General features: G+C 47.0%; 1 protein-coding gene across 1 annotated transcript in view; it reads left to right on the top strand.

Moving 5' to 3' along the window:
* The window catches only part of LOC126175595 (dorsal-ventral patterning protein Sog-like), a 544,108-nt gene that overhangs the window by 466,279 nt on the left and 50,471 nt on the right, over positions 1-27,358 (top strand). Inside the window, 2 exon segments of the mRNA XM_049922459.1 lie at positions 15,515-15,722; positions 22,922-23,155. Of these exon segments, the coding sequence (XP_049778416.1) occupies positions 15,515-15,722; positions 22,922-23,155 (442 nt within the window).

The following is a 27,358-nucleotide window of genomic DNA, read 5'->3' on the forward strand; positions in this document are numbered from 1 at the left end:
CGCCCGGGTTCCCGGGTTCGATTCCCGGCGGGGTCAGGGATTTTCTCTGCCTCGTGATGGCTGGGTGTTGTGTGCTGTCCTTAGGTTAGTTAGGTTTAAGTAGTTCTAAGTTCTAGGGGACTGATAACCATAGCTGTTAAGTCCCATAGTGCTCAGAGCCATTTGAACCATTTTTGATTGAACCGTCGTCCTCCCGAATGCAAGTCCAGTGTCTAACCACTGCACCACCTCGCTCGGTGGCTGAGGTTGCCGAGCGGTTCTAGGCACTTCAGTCCGGAACCGTGTGACTGCTATGGTTGCAGGTTCGAATCCTGCCTCGGGCATGGATGTGTGTGATGTCCTTAGGTTAGTTAGGTTTAAGAAGTTCTAGGGGACTGATGACCTCAGATTCTAAGTCCCATAGTGCTCAGAGCCATTTGAACCATTTGAGCGCATTTCAGAAATTCAAATAACTTAGTATCATGTGGCTACAATATCAGTGAGTCACGCCTGGAATTAGTTAACTCATACAAATACCTGGTTCTACCAATTTATAGAGATATTAGATGGAAACATCAGGTACTCTCAATCGTAGGTACATCAGGTTGCAGACTGAGATTCTCTGGTAGGATGCTGGGGAAATGCAATCAAACAGGATATCAGGAACTAGTGAATGACTAGGAAGATGGGCTGCGTGTATGGTCAAAGATTTGTTTGACCCATAGAAGAGAGTCAGGGGGATACTACTCGTAGAAATCCCGGACTGGCAGACACTTTGAAGGTAGACGCCAGTTCCCTACGAAATCTTACTTACAATGTTTACGAGTAGGCTAATTACTGCATGCATAGACGACTTTTTAATTATATTTTATTGATCAGAGTTTATTACATCTTCACATTTCACATGAAATAACACAGACGGAAAAAGAGGGGTACACAATAAGTAGCTCTATATGAGAACAAGCTTTACACAATTTCAGCTGAAAAGAACTTGGACGCCACAGAAACTTGACACTGTCGGCGAATAAACACGCACTTCCTCGAAACACTCTCTGCGCAGCGTCCACAAGGCCACTCCAACGAACATCTGCAACAACATCCAGCTCACTGCATTTCAGTCGAGTTCATTTTTTCTTTTTACAAGGTTCGTCTGAGTCCCTCACAGCTTTCGCAACGGCTTCGGGGCTCTCTGTCCCCTCAGTAGCAGTCCCCGACTTTAGAACTGATCTTCCTTGTATCCTCAAACGTGTTTCGTTATTAACCTAGCCTCTGCTTCTGAAGTAGGACGTTTAACGTGTTTATTTTATGCTCTTTGTTTCTATATATTTTGAAACATTCTTGTTCGTAAACGATAAAATCAGCAGTTACTCGTTCCCCATTTTATTTACGACGCAGTGAACTTAATTTCCAGATAGCCAGGAAACAAAACCTCCTCGGAGAAGATTATGTTGTTGATATTGATTTTCCTACCATCAATTATTTTGATAAAAGAAGTCCTTTTTTTATTTCCTTCCATATCTCCAAACATCTTGTCCAAGTGAAATGATGATGTAGCGTGTCGACAAAGTTACATTTTATACACTTATTTGTATCACTTAGACTATCTCAATGTAGATTATCGTTCATGCTTACAACATTATTATCCCATCACTTATATCTTTTTTATAAGGACTCGATTGCACACATTGCTCCAGTTGGCTTTCCAGTTGCTGGGATACTTTAACTCAGTCTTATGTCTGTTGTCTCTTGTTCTAGACTACAGTTTTTACGACTTCTATCATTTACAGTGCTTTTGATGTAGCTCAAATCCACGCAGTAGAACCGTAACAGTTCCGCATCGCTCCACTGGGAAAAAATGACATGGGTCTGTTCCGCTTGGCCCCCTCAATTCGTCTGGCCTAAAATCTTCTGACATTTTCCTTTGGGGGGTACATTAAGAACCATGTTTACGTACCCCCACTGCCAAGAACACTGGAGCAGCTCAGAGAACCCATCAATACCGCTGTGGTGACCGTCGAGGGGATGTTGCTACAGAACGAACTATGCTACAACTCGGACATGTGCCACGTGACTAGAGGGGCACTCGTAGAACAGTTTTAGAATGCACAATGCAAACTTGGTGAGTTTACGGATTTATTCACGCATCAGTCATATTTGTACATGTAATACTTCGGAAAATATAGAGCTGCGAAAACAAATTATTTGCAGAAGCCCTGCATTTTAACTTGTAATACATTTTCTTTTTCATTTGTGGGTGGATCTAGACGTTTTGGTTACAGTATTTTCAATAGTTTGGCGGTTATGCTGTTCGGAACATTTACACAAATTAAAAAAACTATTTGATGGTTTTCTGGAGTATGTCGGTAAGACTTAGACCAAACTGTTTAGGATTTTACATTATCGTCTGAACTTCTACTTCCAAATATATATTAATTTAGCTAGTATCCTAGGGGGCCTGCAGAATTTGCCCTGCATACGTAGCCGTGGACAGAATTGCACAGTTTATTTTTTTAACTTTTTGTATGATGTTTGTATCTCACTTACAGCACTGGAACACCTTTAACTTTCTCCAACACATTTTTGCAGTTGCTTCCGCGCTTCATACGCGAATGGAGTAGAGGCAAATCCTAACATGTAGTGATGTGCGAAGAACGCCTTGCCATGCACTTCACAGAGATTTGCAGATTATATACGTAGATGAAGACGATCTCTATAAAGGAAGGTCGACTTCTCAATGCGTTGACTGCCACACCAACGATATTTCACGTACTGATCGTAGTCCACACGGCGAGTACACACAATACGTAATACATTGAAAAAGAGAAAAGAAGGAATTATGCGAATGGAACGGGAATCGATAGACGTAATGTACATGGACAAACAAAGAAGTGATCGCAGTTTCAGAAAAAAATTGATGATTTATTCAAGAGAAAGGAGTTCACAAGCTGAGTAGGCCAATAACATGTTGCTGCACCTCTGTTCCATATGCAAGCAGTTATTCGCCGTGGTACTGATCGATACAGTTGTCGGATGCCCTCCTGAGGGATATCGTGCTGAAATTCTGCCGAAATGGTGCGTTAGATGGTCAAAATTCTGAGCTGTGTGGAGGGTCCTCCTTATAACGCTGCAAACGTTCTCAATTGGGGAGAGATCCGGTGACCTTGCTGGCCAAGGAAGGTTTCGGAAAGCACAAAGGCAAGCAGCAGAAACTCTCGCCGTGTGCCGGCGGACATTATCTTCTTGAAACGTAAGCCCAGGATGGCTAGCCACGAAGGGCAAGAAAACAGGACGTAGAAAATCGCTGACGTACCGCTGTGCCGTAAGGTTGCCGCGGCTGACGAGGGAAAGAGTCGTCCTGTGAAAATAAATGCCACCTTTGACCATCATTCCTAGTTGTCTGGTGGTACAGCGTGCGACAGGCGGGCTGGTACCACACCGCTGTCCGGGGAGTCTCTAGACACGCCTTCGGCCGGGAATCTCATTGATTGGAGTAGAACTGTCTTTAGTGATGAATCCTGCTTCGATCTGAGTTTCCGTGACCAGGGAAGATGTGGTGTCGCCGCCAGACACCACACTTGCTAGGTGGTAGCTTTAAATCGGCCGCGGTCCATTAGTACATGTCGGACCCGCGTGTCGCCACTCTCAGTAATTGCAGACCGAGCGCCACCACACGGCAGGTCTAGAGAGACGTACTAGCACTCGCCCCAGTTGTACGACGACTTTGCTAGCGACTGCACTGACGAAGCCTTTCTCTCATTTGCCGAGAGATACAGGGCTATTACAAATGATTGAAGCGATTTCATAAATTCACTGTAGCTCCATTCATTGACATATGGTCACGACACACTACAGATACGTAGAAAAACTCATAAAGTTTTGTTCGGCTGAAGCCGCACTTCAGGTTTCTGCCACCAGAGCGCTCGAGAGCGCAGTGAGACAAAATGGCGACAGGAGCCGAGAAAGCGTATGTCGTGCTTGAAATGCACTCACATCAGTCAGTCATAACAGTGCAACGACACTTCAGGAATAAGTTCAACAAAGATCCACCAACTGCTAACTCCATTCGTCGATGGTATGCGCAGTTTAAAGCTTCTGGATGCCTCTGTAAGGGGAAATCAACGGGTCGGCCTGCAGTGAGCGAAGAAACGGTTGAACGCGTGCGGGCAAGTTTCACGCGTAGCCCGCGGAAGTCGACGAATAAAGCAAGCAGGAAGCTAAACGTACCACAGCCGACGGTTTGGAAAATCTTACGGAAAATGCTAAAGCAGAAGCCTTACCGTTTACAATTGCTACAAGCCCTGACACCCGATGACAAAGTCAAACGCTTTGAATTTTCTGCGCGGTTGCAACGGCTCATGGAAGAGGATGCGTTCAGTGCGAAACTTGTTTTCAGTGATGAAGTGATGGGGTTATGTGAAAGATTCAGTGTTTAAGCCTCCTCTACCAAGAAACGTGCCAGAACTGCGAGCTCGCATCAACGATGCTTTCGAACTCATTGATGGGGACATGCTGCGCCGAGTGTGGGAGGAACTTGATTATCGGCTTGATGTCTGCCGAATCACTAAAGGGCCACATATCGAACATTTGTGAATGCCTAAAAAAACTTTTTGGGTTTTTGTATGTGTGTGCAAAGCATTGTGAAAATATCTCAAATAATAAAGTTATTATAGAGCTGCGAAATCGCTTCAATCATTTGTAATAACCCTGTAGTTAGAATAGCCTTCAGCTAAGTCCATGGCTACGACCTAGCAAGGCGCCATTAACCATTTCTATAGAGAGTCTCACTTGTATCATCAAGAACGCTGTATACAAATGATGGATTAAAAGTTAAGTATAACCGCAGCTACGTACTTTTCTTTATAGCATTCATTAAGTATCCTGTTCTAGACCTCACGCCCGTCTGCGTTAGATTATAGCGTGCATTTAGGCCTCCTCTATCTACAAGGTGTTGGCACATTTGCCAACACATCAGAAGATGTGTCTCGAGACATCCCAGGCAGTTTCCTGTTCGGCGTGACAACCAGAAGTGGTGGTCTTGCGTGTCATTTCATTTTATAGCTGGACCTCTTTGGTTGTCATCCGCAGCACTCTTTCAGCGGTGCGTCGACGATATTCTACACTCTGTTTTGTTGCCCTTCATGGCAAGCGTCGTCTCCGCCCCCCACCCCCCCCCCCCCTCGCTCCCTCTAGAGTGTAGCACAGTTCGGAGTGTCTGAAGATGACGACTGAGTCGTTCGTCGAAATATCGTGCAGAAAAATAGAGTACCCGAAGACACGATTAGTAGTGGCGCAGCCGGCCGTAGTGGCCGTGCGGTTCTAGGCGCTACAGTCTGCCTCGGGCATGGATGTGTGTGATGTCCTTAGGTTAGTTACGTTTAATTAGTTCTAAGTTCTAGGCGACTGATGACCTCTGAAGTTAAGTCGCATAGTGCTCAGAGCCATTTGAACCAGTAGTGGCACAATGGCCGTGGTGGCGGTGGCACTTTACCCTGACACAGATTGTCATTTTCCCCTCGTTCCATGTACGGAAATACACTACTGGCCATTAAAATTGCTACACCAAGAAGAAATGCAGATGATAAACGGGTATTCATTGGACAAATAAATTATACTACAACTGACATTTGATTACATTTTCACGCAATTTGGGTGCATAGATCCTGAGAAATCAGTACCCAGAAGAACTACTTCTGGCCGTAATAACGGCATTGATGCGCCTAGGCATTGAGTCAAACAGAGCTTATATGGCGTGTACAGGTACAGCTGTCCACGCAGCTTCAACACGATACCACAGTTCATCAAGAGTAACGACTAGCGTACTTTGACGAGCCAGTTGCTCACCAACCATTGAGCAGACGTTTTCAGTTGGTGAGAGATCTGGACAATGTGCTGGCCAGGGCAGTAATCGAACATTTTCTGTATCCAGAAAGGCCCGTACAGGGCCTGCAACATGCGATCGTGCATTATCCTGCTGAAATATAGGATTACATAGGGATCGAATGAAGGGTAGAGCCACGAGTAGTAACACATCTGAAATGTAACGTCGACTGTTCAAAGTGCCGTCAATAGGAACAAGAGGTGACCGAGACGTATAACCGATGGCACCCCATACTACCACGCAGGGTGATACGCCAGTATGGCGAAGACGAATACTAGCTTCCAATGTGAGTTCACCACGATGTCGCCAAACACGGATGCGACCATCATGGTGCTGTAAACAGAACCTGGATTCATCTGAAAAAATGACGTTTTACCACTCGTGCACCCAGGTTCGTCGTTGAGTACACCATCGCAGGCGCTCCTGTCTGTGATGCAGCGTCAAGCGTAACCGCATCCATGGTCTCAGAGGTGATAGTCCATGCTGCTGCAAACGTCGTCGAACTAATCGTGCAGATGGTTGTTGTCTTGTAAACGTCCCCATCTATTGACTCAGGGATCGAGACGGGGCTGCACGATCCGTTACAGCCATGTGAATAAGATGCCTGTCATCTCGACTGTTAGAGATACGAGGCCGTTGGGGTCCAGCACGGCGTTCCGTATTACCCTCCTGAACCCACCGATTCCATATTGTGCTAACAGTCATCGGATCTCGACCAACGTTAGCAGCAATGTGGCGATACGATAAACTTCAATCGCGATAGGCTACAATCCGACCTTTATAAAAGTCGGAAACGTGATGGTACGCATTTCTCCTCCTTACACAAGGCATCAGAACATCGTTTCACGAGGCAACGCCGGTCAACTGCTGTTTGTGTATGAGAAATCGGTTGGAAATATTCCTCATGTCAGCACGTTGTGGGTTCGCCACCGACGCCAACCTTGTGTGAATGCTCTGCAGAGCTAATCATTTGCATATCACAGTATCTTCTTCCTGTCGGTTAAATTTCGCGTCTGTAGCACGTCATCTTCGTGGTGTAGCAATTTTAATGGCCAGTAGTGTAACAGGACAGAAAGTGGCCGTTACTGGAAGGAAGCACCCTCGGCCGTGCGCAGACTTTGGTGGTGTCTGCTGACGGTGGCGAAGCCGCGGCTATAAGCAGTGTGGCTGACGCACGCTCAGCCGGTGCGGTGTGACCACTGGCTGGCAGGCGGCACCTGTTGCGGAACCGCGGCTGCACCCTGCGTGGGCGGCGGTCCTGTCCTTCATAGCGGCACGCAGCCTCCCATTATCTCTGCCGCAACAGCTGATGTAGCCTGCCAGGCGGCCGTCTGCAGCTATGTATACCCCGCTGAGTTACGACCACAGTGACAGCCAGTCAACCCTGCTGAGTGGGCACGTGACTAACCAGCGCGAGGACCTGTACTGTACTACTCAACCGAGGTGCGTAGTGGTTATCCCGCAATACTTGCGTTCTGGAGCATCGGTGTTCAAATTCCCCTCTGGCCATCGTGATCATGATATTCACTCGAGATTGATATTGGGATCCTTCCCTTCCTCAGATAGCCAACTGATGTAGTGCAGAATGTGTCTTTCCCCCAGCACATTTAAACTGGTAGATACACGGTCTGAATAACAGCATCCAGATACCACTGTGTAATGCGGGTTTGACCACTAGATGTCACGAGAAGCCGACACGTCACAGAAAAAGGAGCCGGGGATTACTGTGTTATGAGTAGCAGATGCGTCAGTCGGGAAAGCTCAATGACTTCGGACGCGGACTAGTCAGTTGGGTGTGACCTGAGTATCAAATCCGTCAGTCATATTTCAGTCCGTCTAAAGCTGCCCAAGTCAACTATTTGTAATGTGATTGTGAAGTGTAAACGCCATGGAATAAAGGCATCTGAACCAAGACCAGGGACACCTCATGTACTGATGGACAAAGACCGTTGAGGATTGCGAAAACTCGTTGCAAACAATCACATGAAATCGGCAGAAAGGATCACTCGTGAGTTCCAAAGTGCTACTAGTAGTCCAGCTAGCACAATAAGTTAGAAAGTGTGGGGTACAATGATCCAGTGGCTCCTCATAAGCGCCGGCCGCTGTGGCCGAGCGGTTCTAGGCGCTTCAATCCGGAACAGCGCTGCTGCTACGGTCGCAGGTTCGAATCCTGCCTCGGGCATGGATGTGTGTGATGTCCTTAGGTTAGTTAGATTTAAGTAGTTCTATGTCCAGGGGACTGATGACCTCAGATGTTAGCCGGCCGTAGTGGCCGAGCGGTTCTAGGCGCTTCAGTATGGAACCGCGCGACCGCTACGGTCGCAGGTTCGAATCCTGCCTCGGGCATAGATGTATGTGATGTCCTTAGGTTAGTTAGGTTTAAGTAGTTCTAAGTTCTAGGGGACTGATGACCTCAGATGTTGTGTCCGATAGTGCTCAGAGCCATTTTGAACCTCAGATGTTAAGTCTCATAGTGCTTAGAGCCATTTGAACCATTTGAATAAGCAACATATTTGTGTGGTCAGTGATAAGGGACGCTTGAGTTGGTGTAAAGAGTTAAGCCACTGTAGAGTCGATGACTGTAGACGACAGCATTCCGACAGCCCGATGGTAAATGTCAGAGCCAACTGTGGAAAAATTCCATCTCTCCTCCACGAAAAAGATCCAATTTCGGCTGCAGCAGCGCTCTGCTCGTCGAGTTCCCCGTGCGTGGAACAAATCATTGTGCAGCAGTGTGAAGACAGTTTGCAGAAACTGCGACGCGCTATAAAATCAAAAAGCCCAAGAATGCTGTCGGACGGAATCATCCCGTTGCATGATAACGCCCGGCCTCACACCGCCAGCCCTCAGACCGTCAATCGGGCGGTTTGGGTGGGAAACACTGCAACATCCTCCGTACAGCCTGGATCCTTCACCGTGTAATTTTCACCTGGAGAAAGACATTCATGGACGTCGGTTTCATTCAGAAGTGAAAGTGCCGGAATGGGCGCTGTTGTGGATCCGTCAGTGGGCGACCGCGTTCCACGACACAGGAACTGATCGTCTCGCCTCCCAGTGTGATGAATGTCTAACCGCGAGTAGTGATTATTTTCGATTGGAACCATTCCATGTCCCACTATGGCGGGCGTTCGGTTTTCATTTGACTGCCCTTTGTACATGGAAAACCCAATAAACCGGAATGGAGGTTTCAGTTAGGCAAAAATTGGGTTGGTTGGTTTGGGGAAGGAGACCACACAGCGTGGTCATCGGTCTCATCGGATCAGGGAAGGATTGGGAAGGAAGTCGGCCGTGCCCTTTCAGAGGAACCATCCCGGCATTTGCCTGGAGCGCGGTTTAGGGAAATCACGGAAAACCTAAATCAGGATGGCCGGACGCGGGATTGAACCGTCGTCCTCCCGAATGCGAGTCCAGTGCAAGAATTGGGTTCAACACTCAATTTGTTAAGATTATCTCATCCACCCCAGAGATGGAAAACGGTGAGACTGTATGTGTTTAACGGAACAGTGCTGGCTGTAAAAAAACAAACCAACATCAAAGAGCCGTGCGGGCGTCGAAGTCCAGCTCGGCGAGAGCGAAACCAACAATACTCCAGACGCTGGATGGATTCCAGACAGCGAGTTCGCAAGAGAAAGCAGCTCGCATCGCCGGAGCTCTGTTGTCGAAACGTTGTTCAGAGAAATGAAAGCAGCTTTTCGTTTGAACACCCAAAAGCGTAGCACTGATGGATCACGCTGAGAAAACCTAAGAGACGATAGAATAACATTTATTTTCATTTTTTTTTCCTGTTAAATACACTCCTGGAAATGGAAAAAAGAACACATTGACCCCGGTGTGTCAGACCCACCATACTTGCTCCGGACACTGCGAGAGGGCTGTACAAGCAATGATCACACGCACGGCACAGCGGACACACCAGGAACCGCGGTGTTGGCCGTCGAATGGCGCTAGCTGCGCAGCATTTGTGCACCGCCGCCGTCAGTGTCAGCCAGTTTGCCGTGGCATACGGAGCTCCATCGCAGTCTTTAACACTGGTAGCATGCCGCGACAGCGTGGACGTGAACCGTATGTGCAGTTGACGGACTTTGAGCGAGGGCATATAGTGGGCATGCGGGAGGCCGGGTGGACGTACCGCCGAATTGCTCAACACGTGGGGCGTGAGGTCTCCACAGTACATCGATGTTGTCGCCAGTGGTCGGCGGAAGGCGCACGTGCCCGTCGACCTGGGACCGGACCGCAGCGACGAACGGATGCACGCCAAGACCGTAGGATCCTACGCAGTGCCGTAGGGGACCGCACCGCCACTTCCCACCAAATTAGGGACACTGTTGCTCCTGGGGTATCGGCGAGGACTATTCGCAACCGTCTCCATGAAGCTGCGCTACAGTCCCGCACACCGTTAGGCCGTCTTCCGCTCACGCCCCAACATCGTGCAGCCCGCCTCCAGTGGTGTCGCGACAGGCGTGAATGGAGGGACGAATGGAGACGTGTCGTCTTCAGCGATGAGAGTCGCTTCTGCCTTGGTGCCAATGATGGTCGTATGCGTGTTTGGCGCCGTGCAGGTGAGCGCCACAATCAGGACTGCATACGACCGAGGCACACAGGGCCAACACCCGGCATCATGGTGTGGGGAGCGATCTCCTACACTGGCCGTACACCACTGGTGATCGTCGAGGGGACACTGAATAGTGCACGGTACATCCAAACCGTCATCGAACCCATCGTTGTACCATTCCTAGACCGGCAAGGGAACTTGCTGTTCCAACAGGACAATGCACGTCCGCATGTATCCCGTGCCACCCAACGTGCTCTAGAAGGTGTAAGTCAACTACCCTGGCCAGCAAGATCTCCGGATCTGTCCCCCATTGAGCATGTTTGGGACTGGATGAAGCGTCGTCTCACGCGGTCTGCACGTCCAGCACGAACGCTGGTCCAACTGAGGCGCCAGGTGGAAATGGCATGGCAAGCCGTTCCACAGGACTACATCCAGCATCTCTACGATCGTCTCCATGGGAGAATAGCAGCCTGCATTGCTGCGAAAGGTGGATATACACTGTACTAGTGCCGACATTGTGCATGCTCTGTTGCCTGTGTCTATGTGCCTGTGGTTCTGTCAGTGTGATCATGTGATGTATCTGACCCCAGGAATGTGTCAATAAAGTTTCCCCTTCCTGGGACAATGAATTCACGGTGTTCTTATTTCAATTTCCAGGAGTGTATCAGACTGGAATAAATAACCTTTAAAACTGAGTTTGGAAGGTGCGACCAGAATCCAGTGCCAATTGGATGCTGCTCAGTTGGTGTGTAAGGCAGTCTGCATGGCGCGAACTCTCCAGTACTCGCCGTTAAATGGCGATGCCTGGATCCGAGTCCCAGTCTGGCGCACAACGTGCAATTCTTCGAACGACAGCGTGGTGTCGAAATCGGCGTGGGGTGGCCTTCGGCTGCCCTGAGTATTGACGCGGTGTGACAGCGCTGTCAGCTGACACCCGTCCATGACGGATGACCTGCGGTCGCGGCCTCACGTCCCGCTTGCATTAGAGGAAAAATAAAATAAAAATAGCAGGGGGAGAAATCCTACACTGTTTACTGTCTGGCGTAGAAGACTTGCACAGCTTGCTCAACGTCTCTGTACTACCCAAGCTCTATTTTCACAGAGCATTCTCAGTATTTTACTGTTCCAAGTTCTCCACTTCCATACTGCAGCAGTAAATTTTCTGTCTCTTTTTTAATGTTTCACCGTTTTCAGGTTTCACTGATACTGTTGCTACAAAAAAATTCGCGGGGCTATACTTCTCAATATCAAAAATTGTAAATAATAATACTTTCTGTTAAAATTTCGTGTATATATAACAGTGTATCATGTTGACAAGAAAAATGATTATACTGTATTTCGGATGCACACGTATATATGTTTTTCTATCGTATGATCTTATTTAATTTGCATGAACCATGAGCCGAAGAAGGTCCCAAAAAGTTCAGAGTCTGACTTTATTCCTCGCGTATAAGCGACGTCATTGTAGTAAGAGGTGGATTCAAGTTCTAAGGCCTCCGATTTTTTTTTTCTAATTAACTACTCACCCGAAATCGATGAAACTGGCGTTACTTCTCGACGTAATCGCCCTGCAGACGTACGCATTTTTCACAACGCTGACGCCATGATTCCATGGCAGCGGCGAAGTCTTCTTTAGGAGTCTGTTTTGACCACTGGAAAATCGCTGAGGCAATAGCAGCACCGCTGGTGAATGTGCGGCCACGGAGAGTGTCTTTCATTGTTGGAAAAAGCCAAAAGTCACTAGGAGCCAGGTCAGGTGAGTAGGGAGCATGAGGAATCACTTCAAAGTTGTTATCACGAAGAAACTGTTGCGTAACGTTAACTCGATATGCGGGTGCGTTGTCTCGGTGAAACAGCACACGCGCCGCCCTTCCCGGACGTTTTTGTTGCAGTGCAGGAAGGAATTTGTTCTTCAAAACATTTTCGTAGAATGAACCTGATACCGTAGTGCCCTTTGGAACGCAATGGGTAAGGATTACGCTCTCGCTGTCCCAGAACATGGACACCATCATTTTTTCAGCACTGGCGGTTACCCGAAATTTTTTTGGTGGCGGTGAATCTGTGTGCTTCCATTGAGCTGACTGGCGCTTTGTTTCTGGATTGAAAAATGACATCCACGTCTCATCCATTGTCACAACTGACGAAAAGAAAGTCCCATTCATGCTGTTGTTGCGCGTCAACATTGCTTGGCAACATGCCACACGGGCAGCCATGTGGTCGTCCGTCAGCATTTGTGGCACCCACCTGGATGACACTTTTCGCATTTTCAGGTCGTCATGCAGGATTGTGTGCACAGAACCCACAGAAATGCCAACTCTGGAGGCGATCTGTTCAACAGTCATTCGGCGATCCCCCAAAACAATTCTCTACACTTTCTCGATCATGTCGTCAGACTGGCTTGTGCCAGCCCGAGGTTGTTTCGGTTTGTTGTCACACGATGTTCTGCCTTCATTTAACTGTCGCACCCACGAACGCACTTTCGACACATCCATAACTCCATCACCACACGTCTCCTTCAACACTCGATGAATTTCAATTGGTTTCACACCACGCAAATTCAGAAAACGAAAATGATTGCACGCTGTTCAAGTAAGGAAAATGTCGCCATTTTAAGTATTTAAAACAGTTCTCATTCTCGCCGCTGGCGGTAAAATTCCATCTGTCGTACGGTGCTGCCATCTCTGGGACGTATTGACAATGAACGCGGCCTCATTTTAAAACAATGCGCGTGTTTCTATCTCTTTCCAGTCCAGAGAAAAAAAATGGGAGGCCTTAGAACTTGAATGCACCTCGTAACTACGGTGGCTGCTTGAACTAACGACTATAAACAATAGATGTTAATTCAACCAGCCAGTTGTGTGCCGGCAGTGTCAAGTAGTGGACGTGCTGCCATAGAGGGTCAACGTTGCTGTGCCGCAAATCGTAATGGAGCAATATCTCCGAATTAAGTTCAAACGGTTGAAATGGCTCTGAGCACTATGGCACTTAACATCTGAGGTCATCAGTCCCCTAGACTTATAACTACTTAAACCTAACCAACCTAACGACATCACGCACATCCATTGCCGAGGCAGGATTCGAACCTGCGACCGTAGCAACAGCGCGGTTCCGGACTGAAGCGCCTAGAAACCGCTCGGCCACAGCGGCCCGCCGAATTAACACATTTTCCAGAATATTTTGGAGAAGAAAAAGGTATGTGCAAAGTTTGTTCCTTACATCTCGACTCTCGAACAAAAAACGACGCGAAAAAGATGATCATGTGTGACGAGACGTTGTGTCAGCAATACGAGCTTCCACGAAACGAATAATTATCTAAACAAAGACAAATTTGTAATGTAACACGGATTTAAATCGAACGAAAAGTATAACATACATAAATATGTGCAGATGTGTAATTAACCGGGCTAGGTTGCATAATAAGTCGTACAGCAGGTGAAAAATGACTTTGTTAATGACAAAGTATGCATGATGCGTTTCGGAATTATTTACATCTTCAGAAATCCCAGTGCAAAGGTGGCCAAAGGACAAGAGCGTTACCAGTTGTGCACGTACCATCTATGTTATGTAGCCAGCTGGTAACACTCTTTTCCTTGTGCTACCATTTCACCCGGATTTCTAAAGATGGAAAAAATTGACAATCGCCACCAAGGGTGCGAATAGCATGCTACGGGGAACGAGCTATTCATAACAATGGGTTCAAATGGCTCTGAGCACTATGGGACTTAACATCTGTGGTCATCAGTCCCCTAGAAATTAGAACTACTTAAATCTAACTAACCTAAGGACATCACACACATCCATACCCGAGGCAGGATTCGAACCTGCGACCGTAGCGGTCACGCGGTTCCAGACTGAAGCGCCTAGAACCGCACGGCCACACCGGCCGCCCATAACAATGGGGCAAAGCAGGTAACAGTGATCCAGTCTAGTGCAGTCTGTTGCCTGAGCTACTACAAATCATACCACCCTGCTTATTGGATGTCGATCTCGGACCGTACCCGGACTTTCTTGTTCTCGTTATTGGCTTTCGTTCACTGTGTTGCTCACTCCAAACTTGACGTTGTTTTCGGGTTAAGCGGTCACATTGCTCCTGAGCGAAAATACAGGGTGATTCAAAAAGAATACCACAACTTTAGGAATTTAAAACTCTGCAACGACAAAAGGCAGAGCTAAGCACTATGTGTCGGCGAATTAAGGGAGCTATAAAGTTTCTTTTAGTTGTACATTTGTTCGCTTGAGGCGCTGTAGACTAGGCGTCAGCGTCAGTTGATGCTAAGATGGCGACCGCTCAACAGAAAGCTTTTTGTGTTATTGAGTACGGCAGAAGTGAACAGATCACAATGTCTGTATATGGGGCACTGAGAATCCGCGGGAAACAACTCAGTATGAACGTGACTCGCCTAAGGTGAACGTTTTCTGTGCCATTTCAGCCAATAAAGTTTTTGGTCCCTTTTTCTTCGAAGGTGCTACTGTAACTGGACTACAGTATCTGGAGATGTTAGAGAATTGGCTGATCGCTCAGCTCGAACAAGAAGCACAACAATTCATATTTCAGCAGGATGGAGCGCCACCACATTGGCACTTATCTGTCCGTAACTACCTGAACGTCAACTACCCGAGGCGATGGATCGGCCGCCAGGCAGCCCGTGACAGAACACTTCATCACTGGCCTCCAAGAAGCCCTGATCTTACCCCCTGCGATCTTTTCTTATGGGGGTATGTTAAAGATATGGTGTTTCGGCCACCTCTCCCAGCCACCACTGATGATTTGAAACGGGAAATAACAGCAGCTATCCAAACTGTTACGCCCGATATGCTACAGAGAGTGTGGAACGAGTTGGAGTATCGGGTTGATATTGCTCGAGTGTCTGGAGGGGGCCATATTGAACATCTCTGAACTTGTTTTTGAGTGAAAAAAAAACCTTTCTAAATACTCTTTGTAATGATGTATAACAGAAGGTTATATTATGTTTCTTTCATTAAATACACATTTTTAAAGTTGTGGTATTCTTTTTGAATCACCCTGTATGATATCCGAGGAGAGGAACCGATGCAGCAAACAGAGCTACGCCTCGGGTGCTGAGTAGATCTCGTTTCGCCGGCAGGCACCACTCGCTGACCACGGAGGTGTTCTCCGGCCTGCTGGAGGAGCGCGCCGGCGGAGACGCGGCGGCCACGGCGGTCGTGTCCGTGCACGCCGCCCCCGACACCAGCAGCGTCCACCTCAGCCTGCTGCTGTCCGCAGACGTGCCGCAGGGGGCCCAGCTGGTCGCCCGCCTCGAGGACGAAGCCGGCCGCGCCATCGTCGAGGAGGTAAGCTCTTCCCGTTGAAACGCGTACGTTTCATAGGCAGCGATGGCGAGCCGCAGAATCTCTGACCAGAGAGCATGTAGTCAGTTCAGTTGCGAGAGAGTAATAGCGCGCGAGAGTACAATGCAGTTGCATGGAGCGAGTCGGTAGATGCAGTAGTGGTACGTAGCGAGTCGCGAGAGTATGTAGTACAGTTGCGAGTTAGCTGTTGTGTGAGGAGTCGGCGGGCGCCGACATGGGACTCTGGTCGATATTCAGGACGAGGTATATTTTTTAAATAAGGTAATGAAGCAGCTTTGCGCTCAGCTAATAATGTATTGTAATGGATCTTAAGTGTAGTTAATTTGTTCAAGAATCGCCCCAATAATAATTTCGTTTTGAAACCAATCATTTTTAACAAAGAATCCCTTTTTTGAAATAATATTTTCCTTGCATTTCCTTAAAGAAAAGTTTCCCTTAAATTCAAAAATATATATATATATATTTGCGATGCATTTCCTCCAAGCTATGGCGAAAAATAAGAGCAGATGCAGTATTACTGAGGTAAGAATTTGAGTTTAATCAGGGCCTAAAGATCGACATTTCGGTCTATTTGTGTTTTCATTGTCGCTGAGATTTCATTTTTTATTGAATTCATATCAACTGAGATTTCATTCATTTCTTATTAAATTGACTTTCATTTTTGTGGGGAGGTTACACTAGTGTAAATCTCAGTGACAATGAAAACACAAATAGACCGAAATGTCGATCTTTAGGCCCTGATGAAACTCAAATTCTTACCTCAGTAATACTGCATCTGCTCTTATTTTTCGCCATAGCTTGGAGGAAATGCATCGCAAATATATATTTCTTTTTTAATTTAAGGGAAACTTTTCTTTAAGGAAATGCAAGGAAAATATTATTTCAAAAAAGGGATTCTTTGTTAAAAATGATTGGTTTCAAAACGAAATTATTATTGGGGCGATTCTTGAACAAATTAATTACACTTAAGATCCATTACAATACATTATTAGCTGATCGCAAAGCTGCTTCATTACCTTATTTAAAAAATATACCTCGTCCTGAATATCGACCAGAGTCCCATGTCGGCGCCCGCCGACTCCTCACACAACAGCTAACTCGCAACTGTACTACATACTCTCGCGACTCGCTACGTACCACTACTGCATCTACCGACTCGCTCCATGCAACTGCACTGTACTCTCGCGCGCTATTACTCTCTCGCAACTGAACTGACTACATGCTCTCTGGTCAGAGATTCTGCGGCTCGCCATCGCTGCCTATGAAACGTACGCGTTTCACCGTCATCTGCCCTCTTTCTCTCCCACTGTGGCCCCATCCACGCAGCAGGTGTTCCTCTGCAGTTCCGAGAAGGTTGAGGAAGAGTTAATCGCCATACCCAAATTCCTCAACTTTTTTTTGTTTTGAGTCATCAGTCTTCTGACTGGTTTGATGTGGCTCGCCACGAATTCCTCTCATCTTTTCATCTCAGAGTAGCACTTTCAGCCTGCGTCCTCAGTTATTTGCTGGATGTATTCCAATGTCTGTCTTCCTCTACAGTTTCTCCCTCTACAGCTCCATCTAGGAGTCATTCCCAGATATCTTAACAGATGTCCTATCACCTACATCTACATCCATACTCCGCAAGCCACCTGACGGTGTGTGGCGGAGGGTACCTTGAGTACCTCTATCGGTTCTCTCTTCTATTCCAGTCTCGTATTGTTCGTGGAAAAAAGGATTGTCGGTATGCCTCTGTGTGGGCTCTAATCTCTCTGATTTTATCCTCATGGTCTCTTCGCGAGATATACGTAGGAGGGAGCAATATATTACTTGACTCTTCGGTGAAGGTATGTTCTCGAAACTTTGACAAAAGCCCGTACCGAGCTACTGAGCGTCTCTCCTGCAGAGTCTTCCACTGGAGTTTACCTATCATCTCCGTAACGCTTTCGCGATTACTAAATGATCCTGTAACGAAGCGCGCTGCTCTCCGTTGGATCTTCTCTATCTCTTCTATCAACCCTATCTGGTACGGATCCCACACTGCTGAGTAGTATTCAAGCAGTGGGCGAACAAGCGTACTGTAACCTACTTCCTTTGTTTTCGGACTGCATTTCCTTCAGATTCTTCCAATGAATCTGTCTGGCATCTGCTTTACCGACGATTAATTTTATATGGTCATTCCATTTTAATTCACTCCTAATGCCTACTCCCAGATAATTTATGGAATTAACTGCTTTCAGTTGCTGACCTGCTATATTGTAGCTAAATGATAAGGGATCTTTCTTTCTATGTATTCGCAGCACATTACACTTGTCTACATTGAGATTCAATTGCCATTCCCTGCACCATGCGTCAATTCGCTGCAGATCCTCCTGCATTTCAGTACAATTTTCCATTGTTACAACCTCGCGATACACCACAGCATCATCCACAAAAAGCCTCAGTGAACTTCCGATGCCATCCACAAGGTCATATATGTATATTGTGAATAGCAACGGTCCTACGACACTCCCCTGCGGCACACCTGAAATCACTCTTATTTCGGAAGACTTCTCTCCATTGAGAATGACTTGCTGCGTTCTGTTATCTAGGAACTCTTCAATCCAATCACACAACTGGTCTGATAGTCCCTTCTCCTTGTCAGTGTTTTCCACATTTTCCTTTCCTCTCCGATTCTGTGCAGAACCTCCCCCACTTGATCAATCCACCTAATTTTCAACATTTTTCTGTAGCACCACATCTCAGACGTTTCGATTTTCTTATGTTCCGGTCTCCCTCCTCCTCCCCCCCCCCCCCCCAATGCACGTTTCACTACCATATAATGCTGTGCTCAACAGGTATATTCTCAGAAGTTTATTCCTCAAATTAAGACATATGTTTGATACTGGTAGACTTTACCCTTTTCAGCAGTGCCAGTCTGCTTATTATTTTGTCCTTCCATCATGGGTGCCATGCATCATAGGTTATTTTGCTGCCTAGATAGCAGAAATACTTAAATTCATCTACTTCATGAGCATCAATCCTAATGTTAATATTCTCGCTGTTCTCATTTCCGCTACTTTTCATTAATTTCGTCTTTTTTCAATTTACCCTCAATCCATATTCTGTACTAACTAGACGTTCATTCCATTCAGCATATCCTGTAATTCATCTTCACTTTCACTGAGGATAGCAATGTTATCAGCAAATCTTATCATTGATATCGTTTCACGTTGTTCCCAATGCCGCCTAGTCCACAAAGAGTGGTCTCATGCCCGTGTGACACACGTCCCCCTGAACTCTATATAGAACATGAGCTTTGAGAGTCCTTCTGGTACGTAATCCCTGTTCATGCAGCTTATTTTGTATTGTCTGTGTTGACACACTCGTAACTGTTCGCTACTGCCGCTGTAGACGTGTAGCATTGTGTTGAAGCTTTCTGTTTGCTATTATACGCAAATATCAGTCGCACACACTTGTTGTCTTTGTCCCACTGCCAATTCTGTGACGGTCCTCAACTGATCCTGTCAACAGAAAATTCTTCACGGTTGTAGAGGCCTCAGTTTGACTCACAGTGACGTTCACTGCGATGTCCATCTGCCTCGTTCCCTGTTCCATTGGAGTCACTCCATGGAGCCTCTGATTTAAAGCTGTCCTTGTCTGAACTGCGGTATCACATATCAGTACCTCCCCACAGGTGTCAGAGTTGGCAACGGAATTGCAAGTTCCCGTCAGATGCCAATAATGGTTGCACAGGATTTGGCGGACCCAGTGGTGCACAGCCGCCGAGCCACGCCCCCAGTGGCTCTGTACTACCAGAAGCACCGTCTGCCTCCTCGATATAAGACGGCTGGCGGCAGCCAGTCAGCCCAGGCGATCATTGTAGGCAAAACCACCCCTTCCTTCCGCCTCCTTGATTTCTATCTCACCGTCTATGGCCGTCCTATCGCCCTCGCTCCCACCCTTAAGTACCTTGGCGTCACCCTCGACCGTCGCCTCTCCTGGACTCCCCAGCTCCGGACAATCCAAGCCAAGGCACGCTCCCGACTCAGTCTCCTCAAGCTCCTCTCCGGCCGTACGTGGGGTCTGGACCCCTCCACCATCCTCCACACTTATAAATCCCTCATCCGCCCTATCCTTTGTTATGGCCATCCGGCTTGTATCTCTGCCTCCCCTACCTTTTACAAATCCCTCCAAATCGTTGAACACCATGCTCTCCGCCTCGCCTATCGCATCCGTCTCCCCTCCCCCACGCGGATCCTCTACGATCTCATCCCCTTCCCCCACCTTCTCCTTTTCCTTGAAAGGATACGGATCCTGTACACCTCCCATAAACTTGATCCTCCTCACTCGCTCGTCTCCCCGATCCTCTCCCACCCCCGCCCGCTGCCGCGCCTGTATTCCCACATCCCACCCAGACTCCATCTCTCCACCCTCCTTACGCTCTCCCAAGGTGGCTTCCGCCAGCTCCCTCTCCCTGATGATGCCCTCCTCCCCTCCATCTACCCCTCCTATCAACTTTGACCCTGCCCCACCCCCCACTTCTGGTGTCCTTTCCTTTAGGCACCCTCCCTCCCTTATCTTCCCTTCTCTTTCCTTTTCCCCCGTCCCCTCCCTCCACCCCTCTTCCCCTGGGCTTCCCCTCCCCCTTCCTCCCTCCCCCTATCTCCACTGCCCATGGCATCTCTGCTCTCCCCTCTCGCTCACCCACTTCATTTCCGCCTCCTGCTCTTGGCAGGTGCCCGGACTCGCACACGCACAGTGAACATTCGCGCGCCGGAGGTCATCGCTATCAGTGTCTCGTGTGTGTGCCTTCGTTTGTGTTTAGTGTATGTTCGCCGTCACGCCGCCACTGTTCACGTGTACCGTCGCCGTCATCCATGTTTTGTGCACCGTGTCAACTAGTGTCAGTGATGTTTTCTCGTCCAGCGTGAACGGCTCCGGGTGTTTTTTTTTTGTTTTTTAGTGTCTACATTGTTTTGCCCGCCGTTTTGTTTGTATTCTCTGTGCCCCCTCTATGTATTACTTATTGTAACCTGAAGGCTGAAGAGTGGCGTACTCAGCTGCTGACAGCCCGCCTTGTGTAAGGTGATAAAAATCACAATAAAGAAAAAAAAACCAGTCAGCCCTCTTGCACTGGGAGCCCCTTTGCTATCTGAAGCGACGCAGACACCATCATTCGTGCTAAGTTCAGAGAGCCTCTTTTTTGTTGACAGTGTGATATCTGGACTCCGATTCTTGCTGCATTATTTGTAATGAATCTTCATACACTTGGAGAGATACAAGTTAAGTAAATCTTATGTTTCCTGTGTTACCTTGTTCGTTAATCGTTTCTGCTCCTGTCCAGCTTTCTTATGACAACAGATGCTGCACCACTCTGTATGCCATCTTACCTTACTTCGGCGTACAAGTCGTGCACAACATGAACCATCCTGAAGCAATGCAACTCTCACAATGATACGTAGCACAAGTACTACAGTGTTTACAGGTGACACGGGTGTCGCAGCCTGCAGATACCGCCCCCCAGAATTACAGTACAAACAAACAAATGGACTGGTATCGTAACGTATTTCTGAATCACAACGTTCGTTATGAAAGGTTCAGGAATAAGCAACATTTATTTTGACGACTGTACGAGGGCAGTTCAATAAGTAATGCAACACATTTTTTTCTGAAACAGGGGTTGTTTTATTCAGCATTGAAATACACCAGGTTATTCCCCAATCTTTTAGCTACACAACACTATTTTTCAACGTAATCTCCATTCAATGCTACGGATTTACGCCACCTTGAAATGAGGGCCTGTATGGCTGCACGGTACTATTCCACTGGTCGATGTCGGAGCCAACGTCGTACTGCATCAATAACTTCTTCATCATCCGCGTAGTGCCTCCCACGGATTGCGTCCTTCATTGGGCCAAACATATGGAAATCCGACGGTGCGAGATCGGGGCTGTAGGATGCATGGGGAAGAACAGTCCGCTGAAGTTTTGTGAGCTCCTCTCGGGTGCGAAGACTTGTGTGAGGTCTTGCGTTGTCATGAAGAAGGAGAAGTTCGTTCAGATTTTTGTGCCTACGAACACGCTGAAGTCGTTTCTTCAATTTCTGAAGAGTAGCGCAATACACTTCAGAGTTGATCGTTTGACCATGGGGAAGGACATCGAACAGAATAACCCCTTCAGCTTCCCAGAAGACTGTAACCGTGACTTTACCGGCTGAGGGTATGGCTTTAAACTTTTTCTTGGTAGGGGAGTGGGTGTGGCGCCACTCCATTGATTGCCGTTTTGTTTCAGGTTCGAAGTGATGAACCCATGTTTCATCGCCTGTAACAATCTTTGACAAGAAATTGTCACCCTCAGCCACATGACGAGCAAGCAATTCCGCGCAGACGGTTCTCCTTTGCTCTTTATGGTGTTCGGTTAGACAACAAGGGACCCATCGGGAACAAACCTTTGAATATCCCAACTGGTGAACAATTGTGACAGCACTACCAACAGAGATGTCAAGTTGAGCACTGAGTTGTTTGATGGTGATCCGTCGATCATCTCGAACGAGTGTGTTCGCACCCTCCGCCATTGCAGGAGTCACAGCTGTGCACGGCCGGCCCGCACGCGGGAGATCAAACAGTCTTGCTTGACCTTGCGGCGATGATGACACACGCTTTGCCCAACGACTCACCGTGCTTTTGTCCACTGCCAGATCACCGTAGACATTCTGCAAGCGCCTATGAATATCTGAGATGCCCTGGTTTTCCGCCAAAAGAAACTCGATCGCTGCCCGTTGTTTGCAACGCACATCCGTTACAGACGCCAATTTAACAGCTCCGTAAAGCGCTGCCACCTGTCGGAAGTCAATGAAACTATACGAGACGAAGCGGGAATGTTTGAAAATATTCCACAAGAAATTTCCGGTTTTTCAACCAAAATTGGCCGAGAAAAAAAATGTGTTGCATTACTTATTGAACGGCCCTCATACATATCCTAAAGATTCTCCCAGTTATCTCAGTCAAGCATCTGCTTTTCCTACAGCTGGTCATTCCACTACAGGTCGCTCTGGACGGTCACTCCTAGATGTTACTGTTTCCAGTGGATCCCAACCAAGCAACTGCTTTTCTTACAGTCGGCCATCCCACTTCAGGTCCTTCTGGCCAGTAACTCCTAGATGTTGCTGTTTCCAGTGGTTTTACGCCAACAGCAGGGTAGTGAGTGGTGGGCTGTTCGCAGACGGTGCGCGCGCCGCAGCCGCAGACGCAGGCGCCGCTCGGCGGCCACGGCCACAACCACAACCAGGCGTCGCTGTCGGAGGTGGAGCTGCGCAGCCCGGTGGGCGCCGGGGCGCTGCGGCAGCTGGCGGCGGGACGCCTCAGGGCGTCGCTGTCAGCCGCCGACGCCGGGGGCCGCCGCCTCATGGAGCTGCGCGGCCGCGTCACAGCCAGGGTCTCCTGCGAGATACTCCAGGTAGATTGCCCACTTCTAGTAGCCGCCGCCCACCCCTCTCTCGTGTCGCCAATAAGTCGCCAGGTCCGGATGGAACCTCAATTCGATTCCACAAAGAGTATTCTTTAGCATTGGTCCCTAACGTAGCTTGCATTTATCGCGAATCTCTCGCCTATTGTACGCTAAGAAGTGACTGGAAAAAATCGGAAGTAACGCCCGTATATAAAAAGGGCAGAAGAAGAGACTCAAAAAACTACAGTTTAATATCATTGTCGTCAGTTTGCCGCTGCAGAATTCTTGAACATATGAAGGTGGTTTGAAAAGACAGGTAAAATAACCACAATAATAGTTATTTCATTAACAACTCATTTTACTTCTCGACATATAATAAAATAAATAAATGTCGTGTGACTAGGGCCTCCCGTCGGGTAGACCGTTCGCCGCCTGCAAGTTCAAAATGGTTCAAATGGCTCTGAGCACTATGGGACTCAACTTCTGAGGTCATCACTTCCCTAGAACTTAGAACTACTTAAACCTCACTAACCTAAGGACATCACACACATCCATGGCCGAGGCAGGATTCGAACCTGCGACCGTAGCAGCCGCGTGGTTCCGGAATGAAACGCCTAGAGCCACCCGACCACAGGGGCCGGCTGTAATAAATTCCCTTGAGACAGAAAAGCTTGTCAACAAATCAGCTCTGGTTTAGAAAGCATCGCTCGTGTGAAACGCAGCTTGCCCCCTTTCTCGCATGATATCCTGCGAACCATCGATGAAGGCTAAAGGTAGGTTCCATATTTCCAGAGTTCCGCTAAGCATTTGACACATTTCCGCACTGTAGACTGTCCCAGCAGGTATGTTGGTGGCTCCAAGACTTCTGAATAGAACACAATCGAGTCAGGTGGCGCAGTGGTTAGCACTCTGGACTCTTTCGGGCGGACGACGGTTCAGTACCGAATCCCGCCATCCTCATTTAGGTTTTCCGTCATTTCCCTAAATCGCTCCAGGAGAATGCCGGAATGGTTCCTTTGAAAGGGCACGGCCGATTTCCTTCCCTATCCTTCCCTAACCGATAAGACCGATAACCTTGCAGTTTGGTCTCTTTCCCCCAAACAACCCAACTCAACCCAATCAAATACAAGACAGTACGTTGTCCTGGACGGTGATTGTTCATCGGAGACAAGCGTATCTTCAGGAGTGTCCGAGGGAAGTGTGATACGACAGCTCTTGTTCTCAAAATACAGGGTTATTACAAATGACTGAAGCGATTTCACAGCTCTACAATAACTTTATTATTTGAGATATTTTCACAATGCTTTGCACACACATACAAAAACTCAAAAAGTTTTTTTAGGAATTCACAAATGTTCGATATGTGCCCCTTTAGTCATTCGGCAGACATCAAGCCGATAATCAAGTTCCTCCCACACTCGGCACAGCATGTCCCCATCAATGAGTTCGAAAGCATCGTTGATGCGAGCTCGCAGTTCTGGCACGTTTCTTGGTGGAGGAGGTTTAAACACTGAATCTTTCACATAACCCCACAGAAAGAAATCGGATGGGGTTAAGTCGGGAGAGCGTGGAGGCCATGACACGAATTGCTGATCATGATCTCCACCACGACCGATCCATCGGTTTTCCAATCTCCTGTTTAAGAAATGCCGAACATCATGATGGAAGTGCGGTGGAGCACCATCCTGTTGAAAGATGAAGTCGGCGCTGTCGGTCTCCAGTTGTGGCATGAGCCAATTTTCCGCGGGCTACGCGTGAAACTTGCCCGCACGCGTTCAACCGTTTCTTCGCTCACTGCAGGCCGACCCGTTGATTTCCCCTTACAGAGGCATCCAGAAGCTTTAAACTGCGCATACCATCGCCGAATGGAGTTAGCAGCTGGTGGATATATGTTGAACTTCGTCCTGAAGCGTCGTTGCACTGTTATGACTGACTGACGTGAGTGCATTTCAACCACCACATACGCTTTCTCGGCTCCTGTCGCCATTTTGACTCACTGCGCTCTCGAGCGCTCTGGCGGCAGAAACCTGGAGTGCGGCTTCATCCCAACAAAACTTTATGAGTTTTTCTACGTATCTGTAGTGTTTCGTTACCATATGTCAATGAATGGAGCTACAGTGAATTTATGAAATCGCTTCAATCATTTGTAATAGCCTGTACATAAATCATCTGGCGGATAGGGTGAACAGCAATCTGCGGTAGTTTGCTTATGACGCTATAGTGACTATAGGAGCATACAGGATGGCTTAGACGGAATTTCTTCTTGGAGTGACGTATGTCAAGCTTGCTGTAAATATAGAAAAATTTAAGTTAATGCGGATGAATAGGTAAAACATTCCTGTAATGTTGTTATACAGCATTAGTGGTGTACTGTATGACACAGTCACATTGATTAAATATCTAGGCGTTACGTTGCAAAGCGTTACGAGTTGGAACGAGCACATGTGCTTGATAGTAGGGAACGTGAATGGTCAACTGCAGTATATCGGGAGAAATGTAGGAAAATAGCTCATCTATAAAGGAGACAGAGTGCAGAACCCTAGTGCGACCATTCTTGAGTACTGATTGAGTTTGTGGGATCCTCACCAGGTCGGATTAAAGGAAGACATCGATGCAGTTATAAGGCGTGTACGAGATATGTTATCAGTGGGTTCCATCAACACGTGAGTTTTACGGAAATGCTACCTGAACTAAAATGTGAATCTCAGGAGGCTATACGACATTCCTCTTGCGAAACAGTACCGAGAAAATTTAGAGAACCGGCACCTGCAGCTGACTACAACGATTCTGCTGTCGCCATCGTACATTTCACGTAAGGACCGCAAAAAGACGATAAGGGAAACTGGGTTCGTACAGTCGCACAGAGATGGCCCTTTTTGCCTCGCCCCCTGTGCAAGTGGAACAGGAAGGGGAACGAGTCGTAGTGGCGCAATGTACCCTCCGCCATGCACCACATGATGGCTTGCGGCATACGTATGTAGATGTGGATGCCTTGATAAACCACTTGTGTGGAGTGATTCTTCCTGCATGAGGCTTTATATCCACTTTGAAATGGTTGTTTAAAGCCTGCGGCTGCAGTTGTTATGAAATTAGATTTTTTGCTGCCGGGAATGACTTTTTTTTATTTTTCACACGAAGTGTCTTGGAAAGTAAGATCCATTTTCGAGTATTTTTTGTATACTATGTTATTTTTAGGTTTGATATTTGCGACATGCGAGCTGCTTCATTATTCTGGTTTCCTTAGGACAGACACCTTACATTAATTATAGAGACCACAGTAGAAGTTCAGAATAGGACCACTTATTTTTAGATCGTCCACAGAGTGAGGTGGTCATTTTTGTTATGTAACCAAATAACCTCATGTCGTCATGTTGGAATGTTGTAAGCAACAGCGACTGTTTACGACAATAAATGTTCGCATATAACAGTTATCTTCAACAGTTACTTTTTTAAATTTAGTCCCACGACGCGTTTCGGGAGTTCACACTCCCATCTTCAGGTGGAACAATGATATTATATTACGTGTTTAGTACATATATCCAGCCTGTTGTTTGTTGCGGTTTCATTTCGCTACAAAAAACATGTAAAAGGCGTTTGTTATCGAAATATGCCACTAATTTTGTAAATTTTAAATCATGACAGTGTTACTTACAATCTGTTCCAGTGCATAGAACCCTGTGTACGTTCTAAATATACACTTTTAACTTAATTTGTCTCAAAGAACACGAACCAATAACATAAACATACCATAGATTGTAACGGTGTAGAGATATAGTGCCTTGCCTCAGAGATCATTTATTACTAAGTTACATTGTGGTATATATAGTCGTCCATATATGTATATATATAAACAATTATAAAATTTTCACTTAACTTGTTAAAGATATTACTATTGAAAATACATGACAGTAGAGACCCAAATGAAAATAAAATACGAAACATGAAAAATATAAAACTTCCAGACTTAGTATCAACATAATCTAATTCTTACTGTTTCTGTACATTGCTTTGGGAATCATCTTTTATTAAGGTCACTCAGGAAGTATAAATTGGAAAGAGTTTAGGGCATCATCTAGGATATCTGCAAAGCTCTTAAAGAACCTCTTTGTCACTGTCTTAGCTTTTTCATTTAGTGTCTGCTGTCAATGTTTTCTATTGTGAATGAAAATTTCCAGTTCTTCATAAAAACTGAGTTTGTGGACTCGGTTTTGT

The sequence above is a fragment of the Schistocerca cancellata genome, chromosome 3 (genome assembly GCF_023864275.1).
Source record: "Schistocerca cancellata isolate TAMUIC-IGC-003103 chromosome 3, iqSchCanc2.1, whole genome shotgun sequence".
Taxonomy (NCBI): Eukaryota; Metazoa; Arthropoda; class Insecta; order Orthoptera; family Acrididae; genus Schistocerca; species Schistocerca cancellata.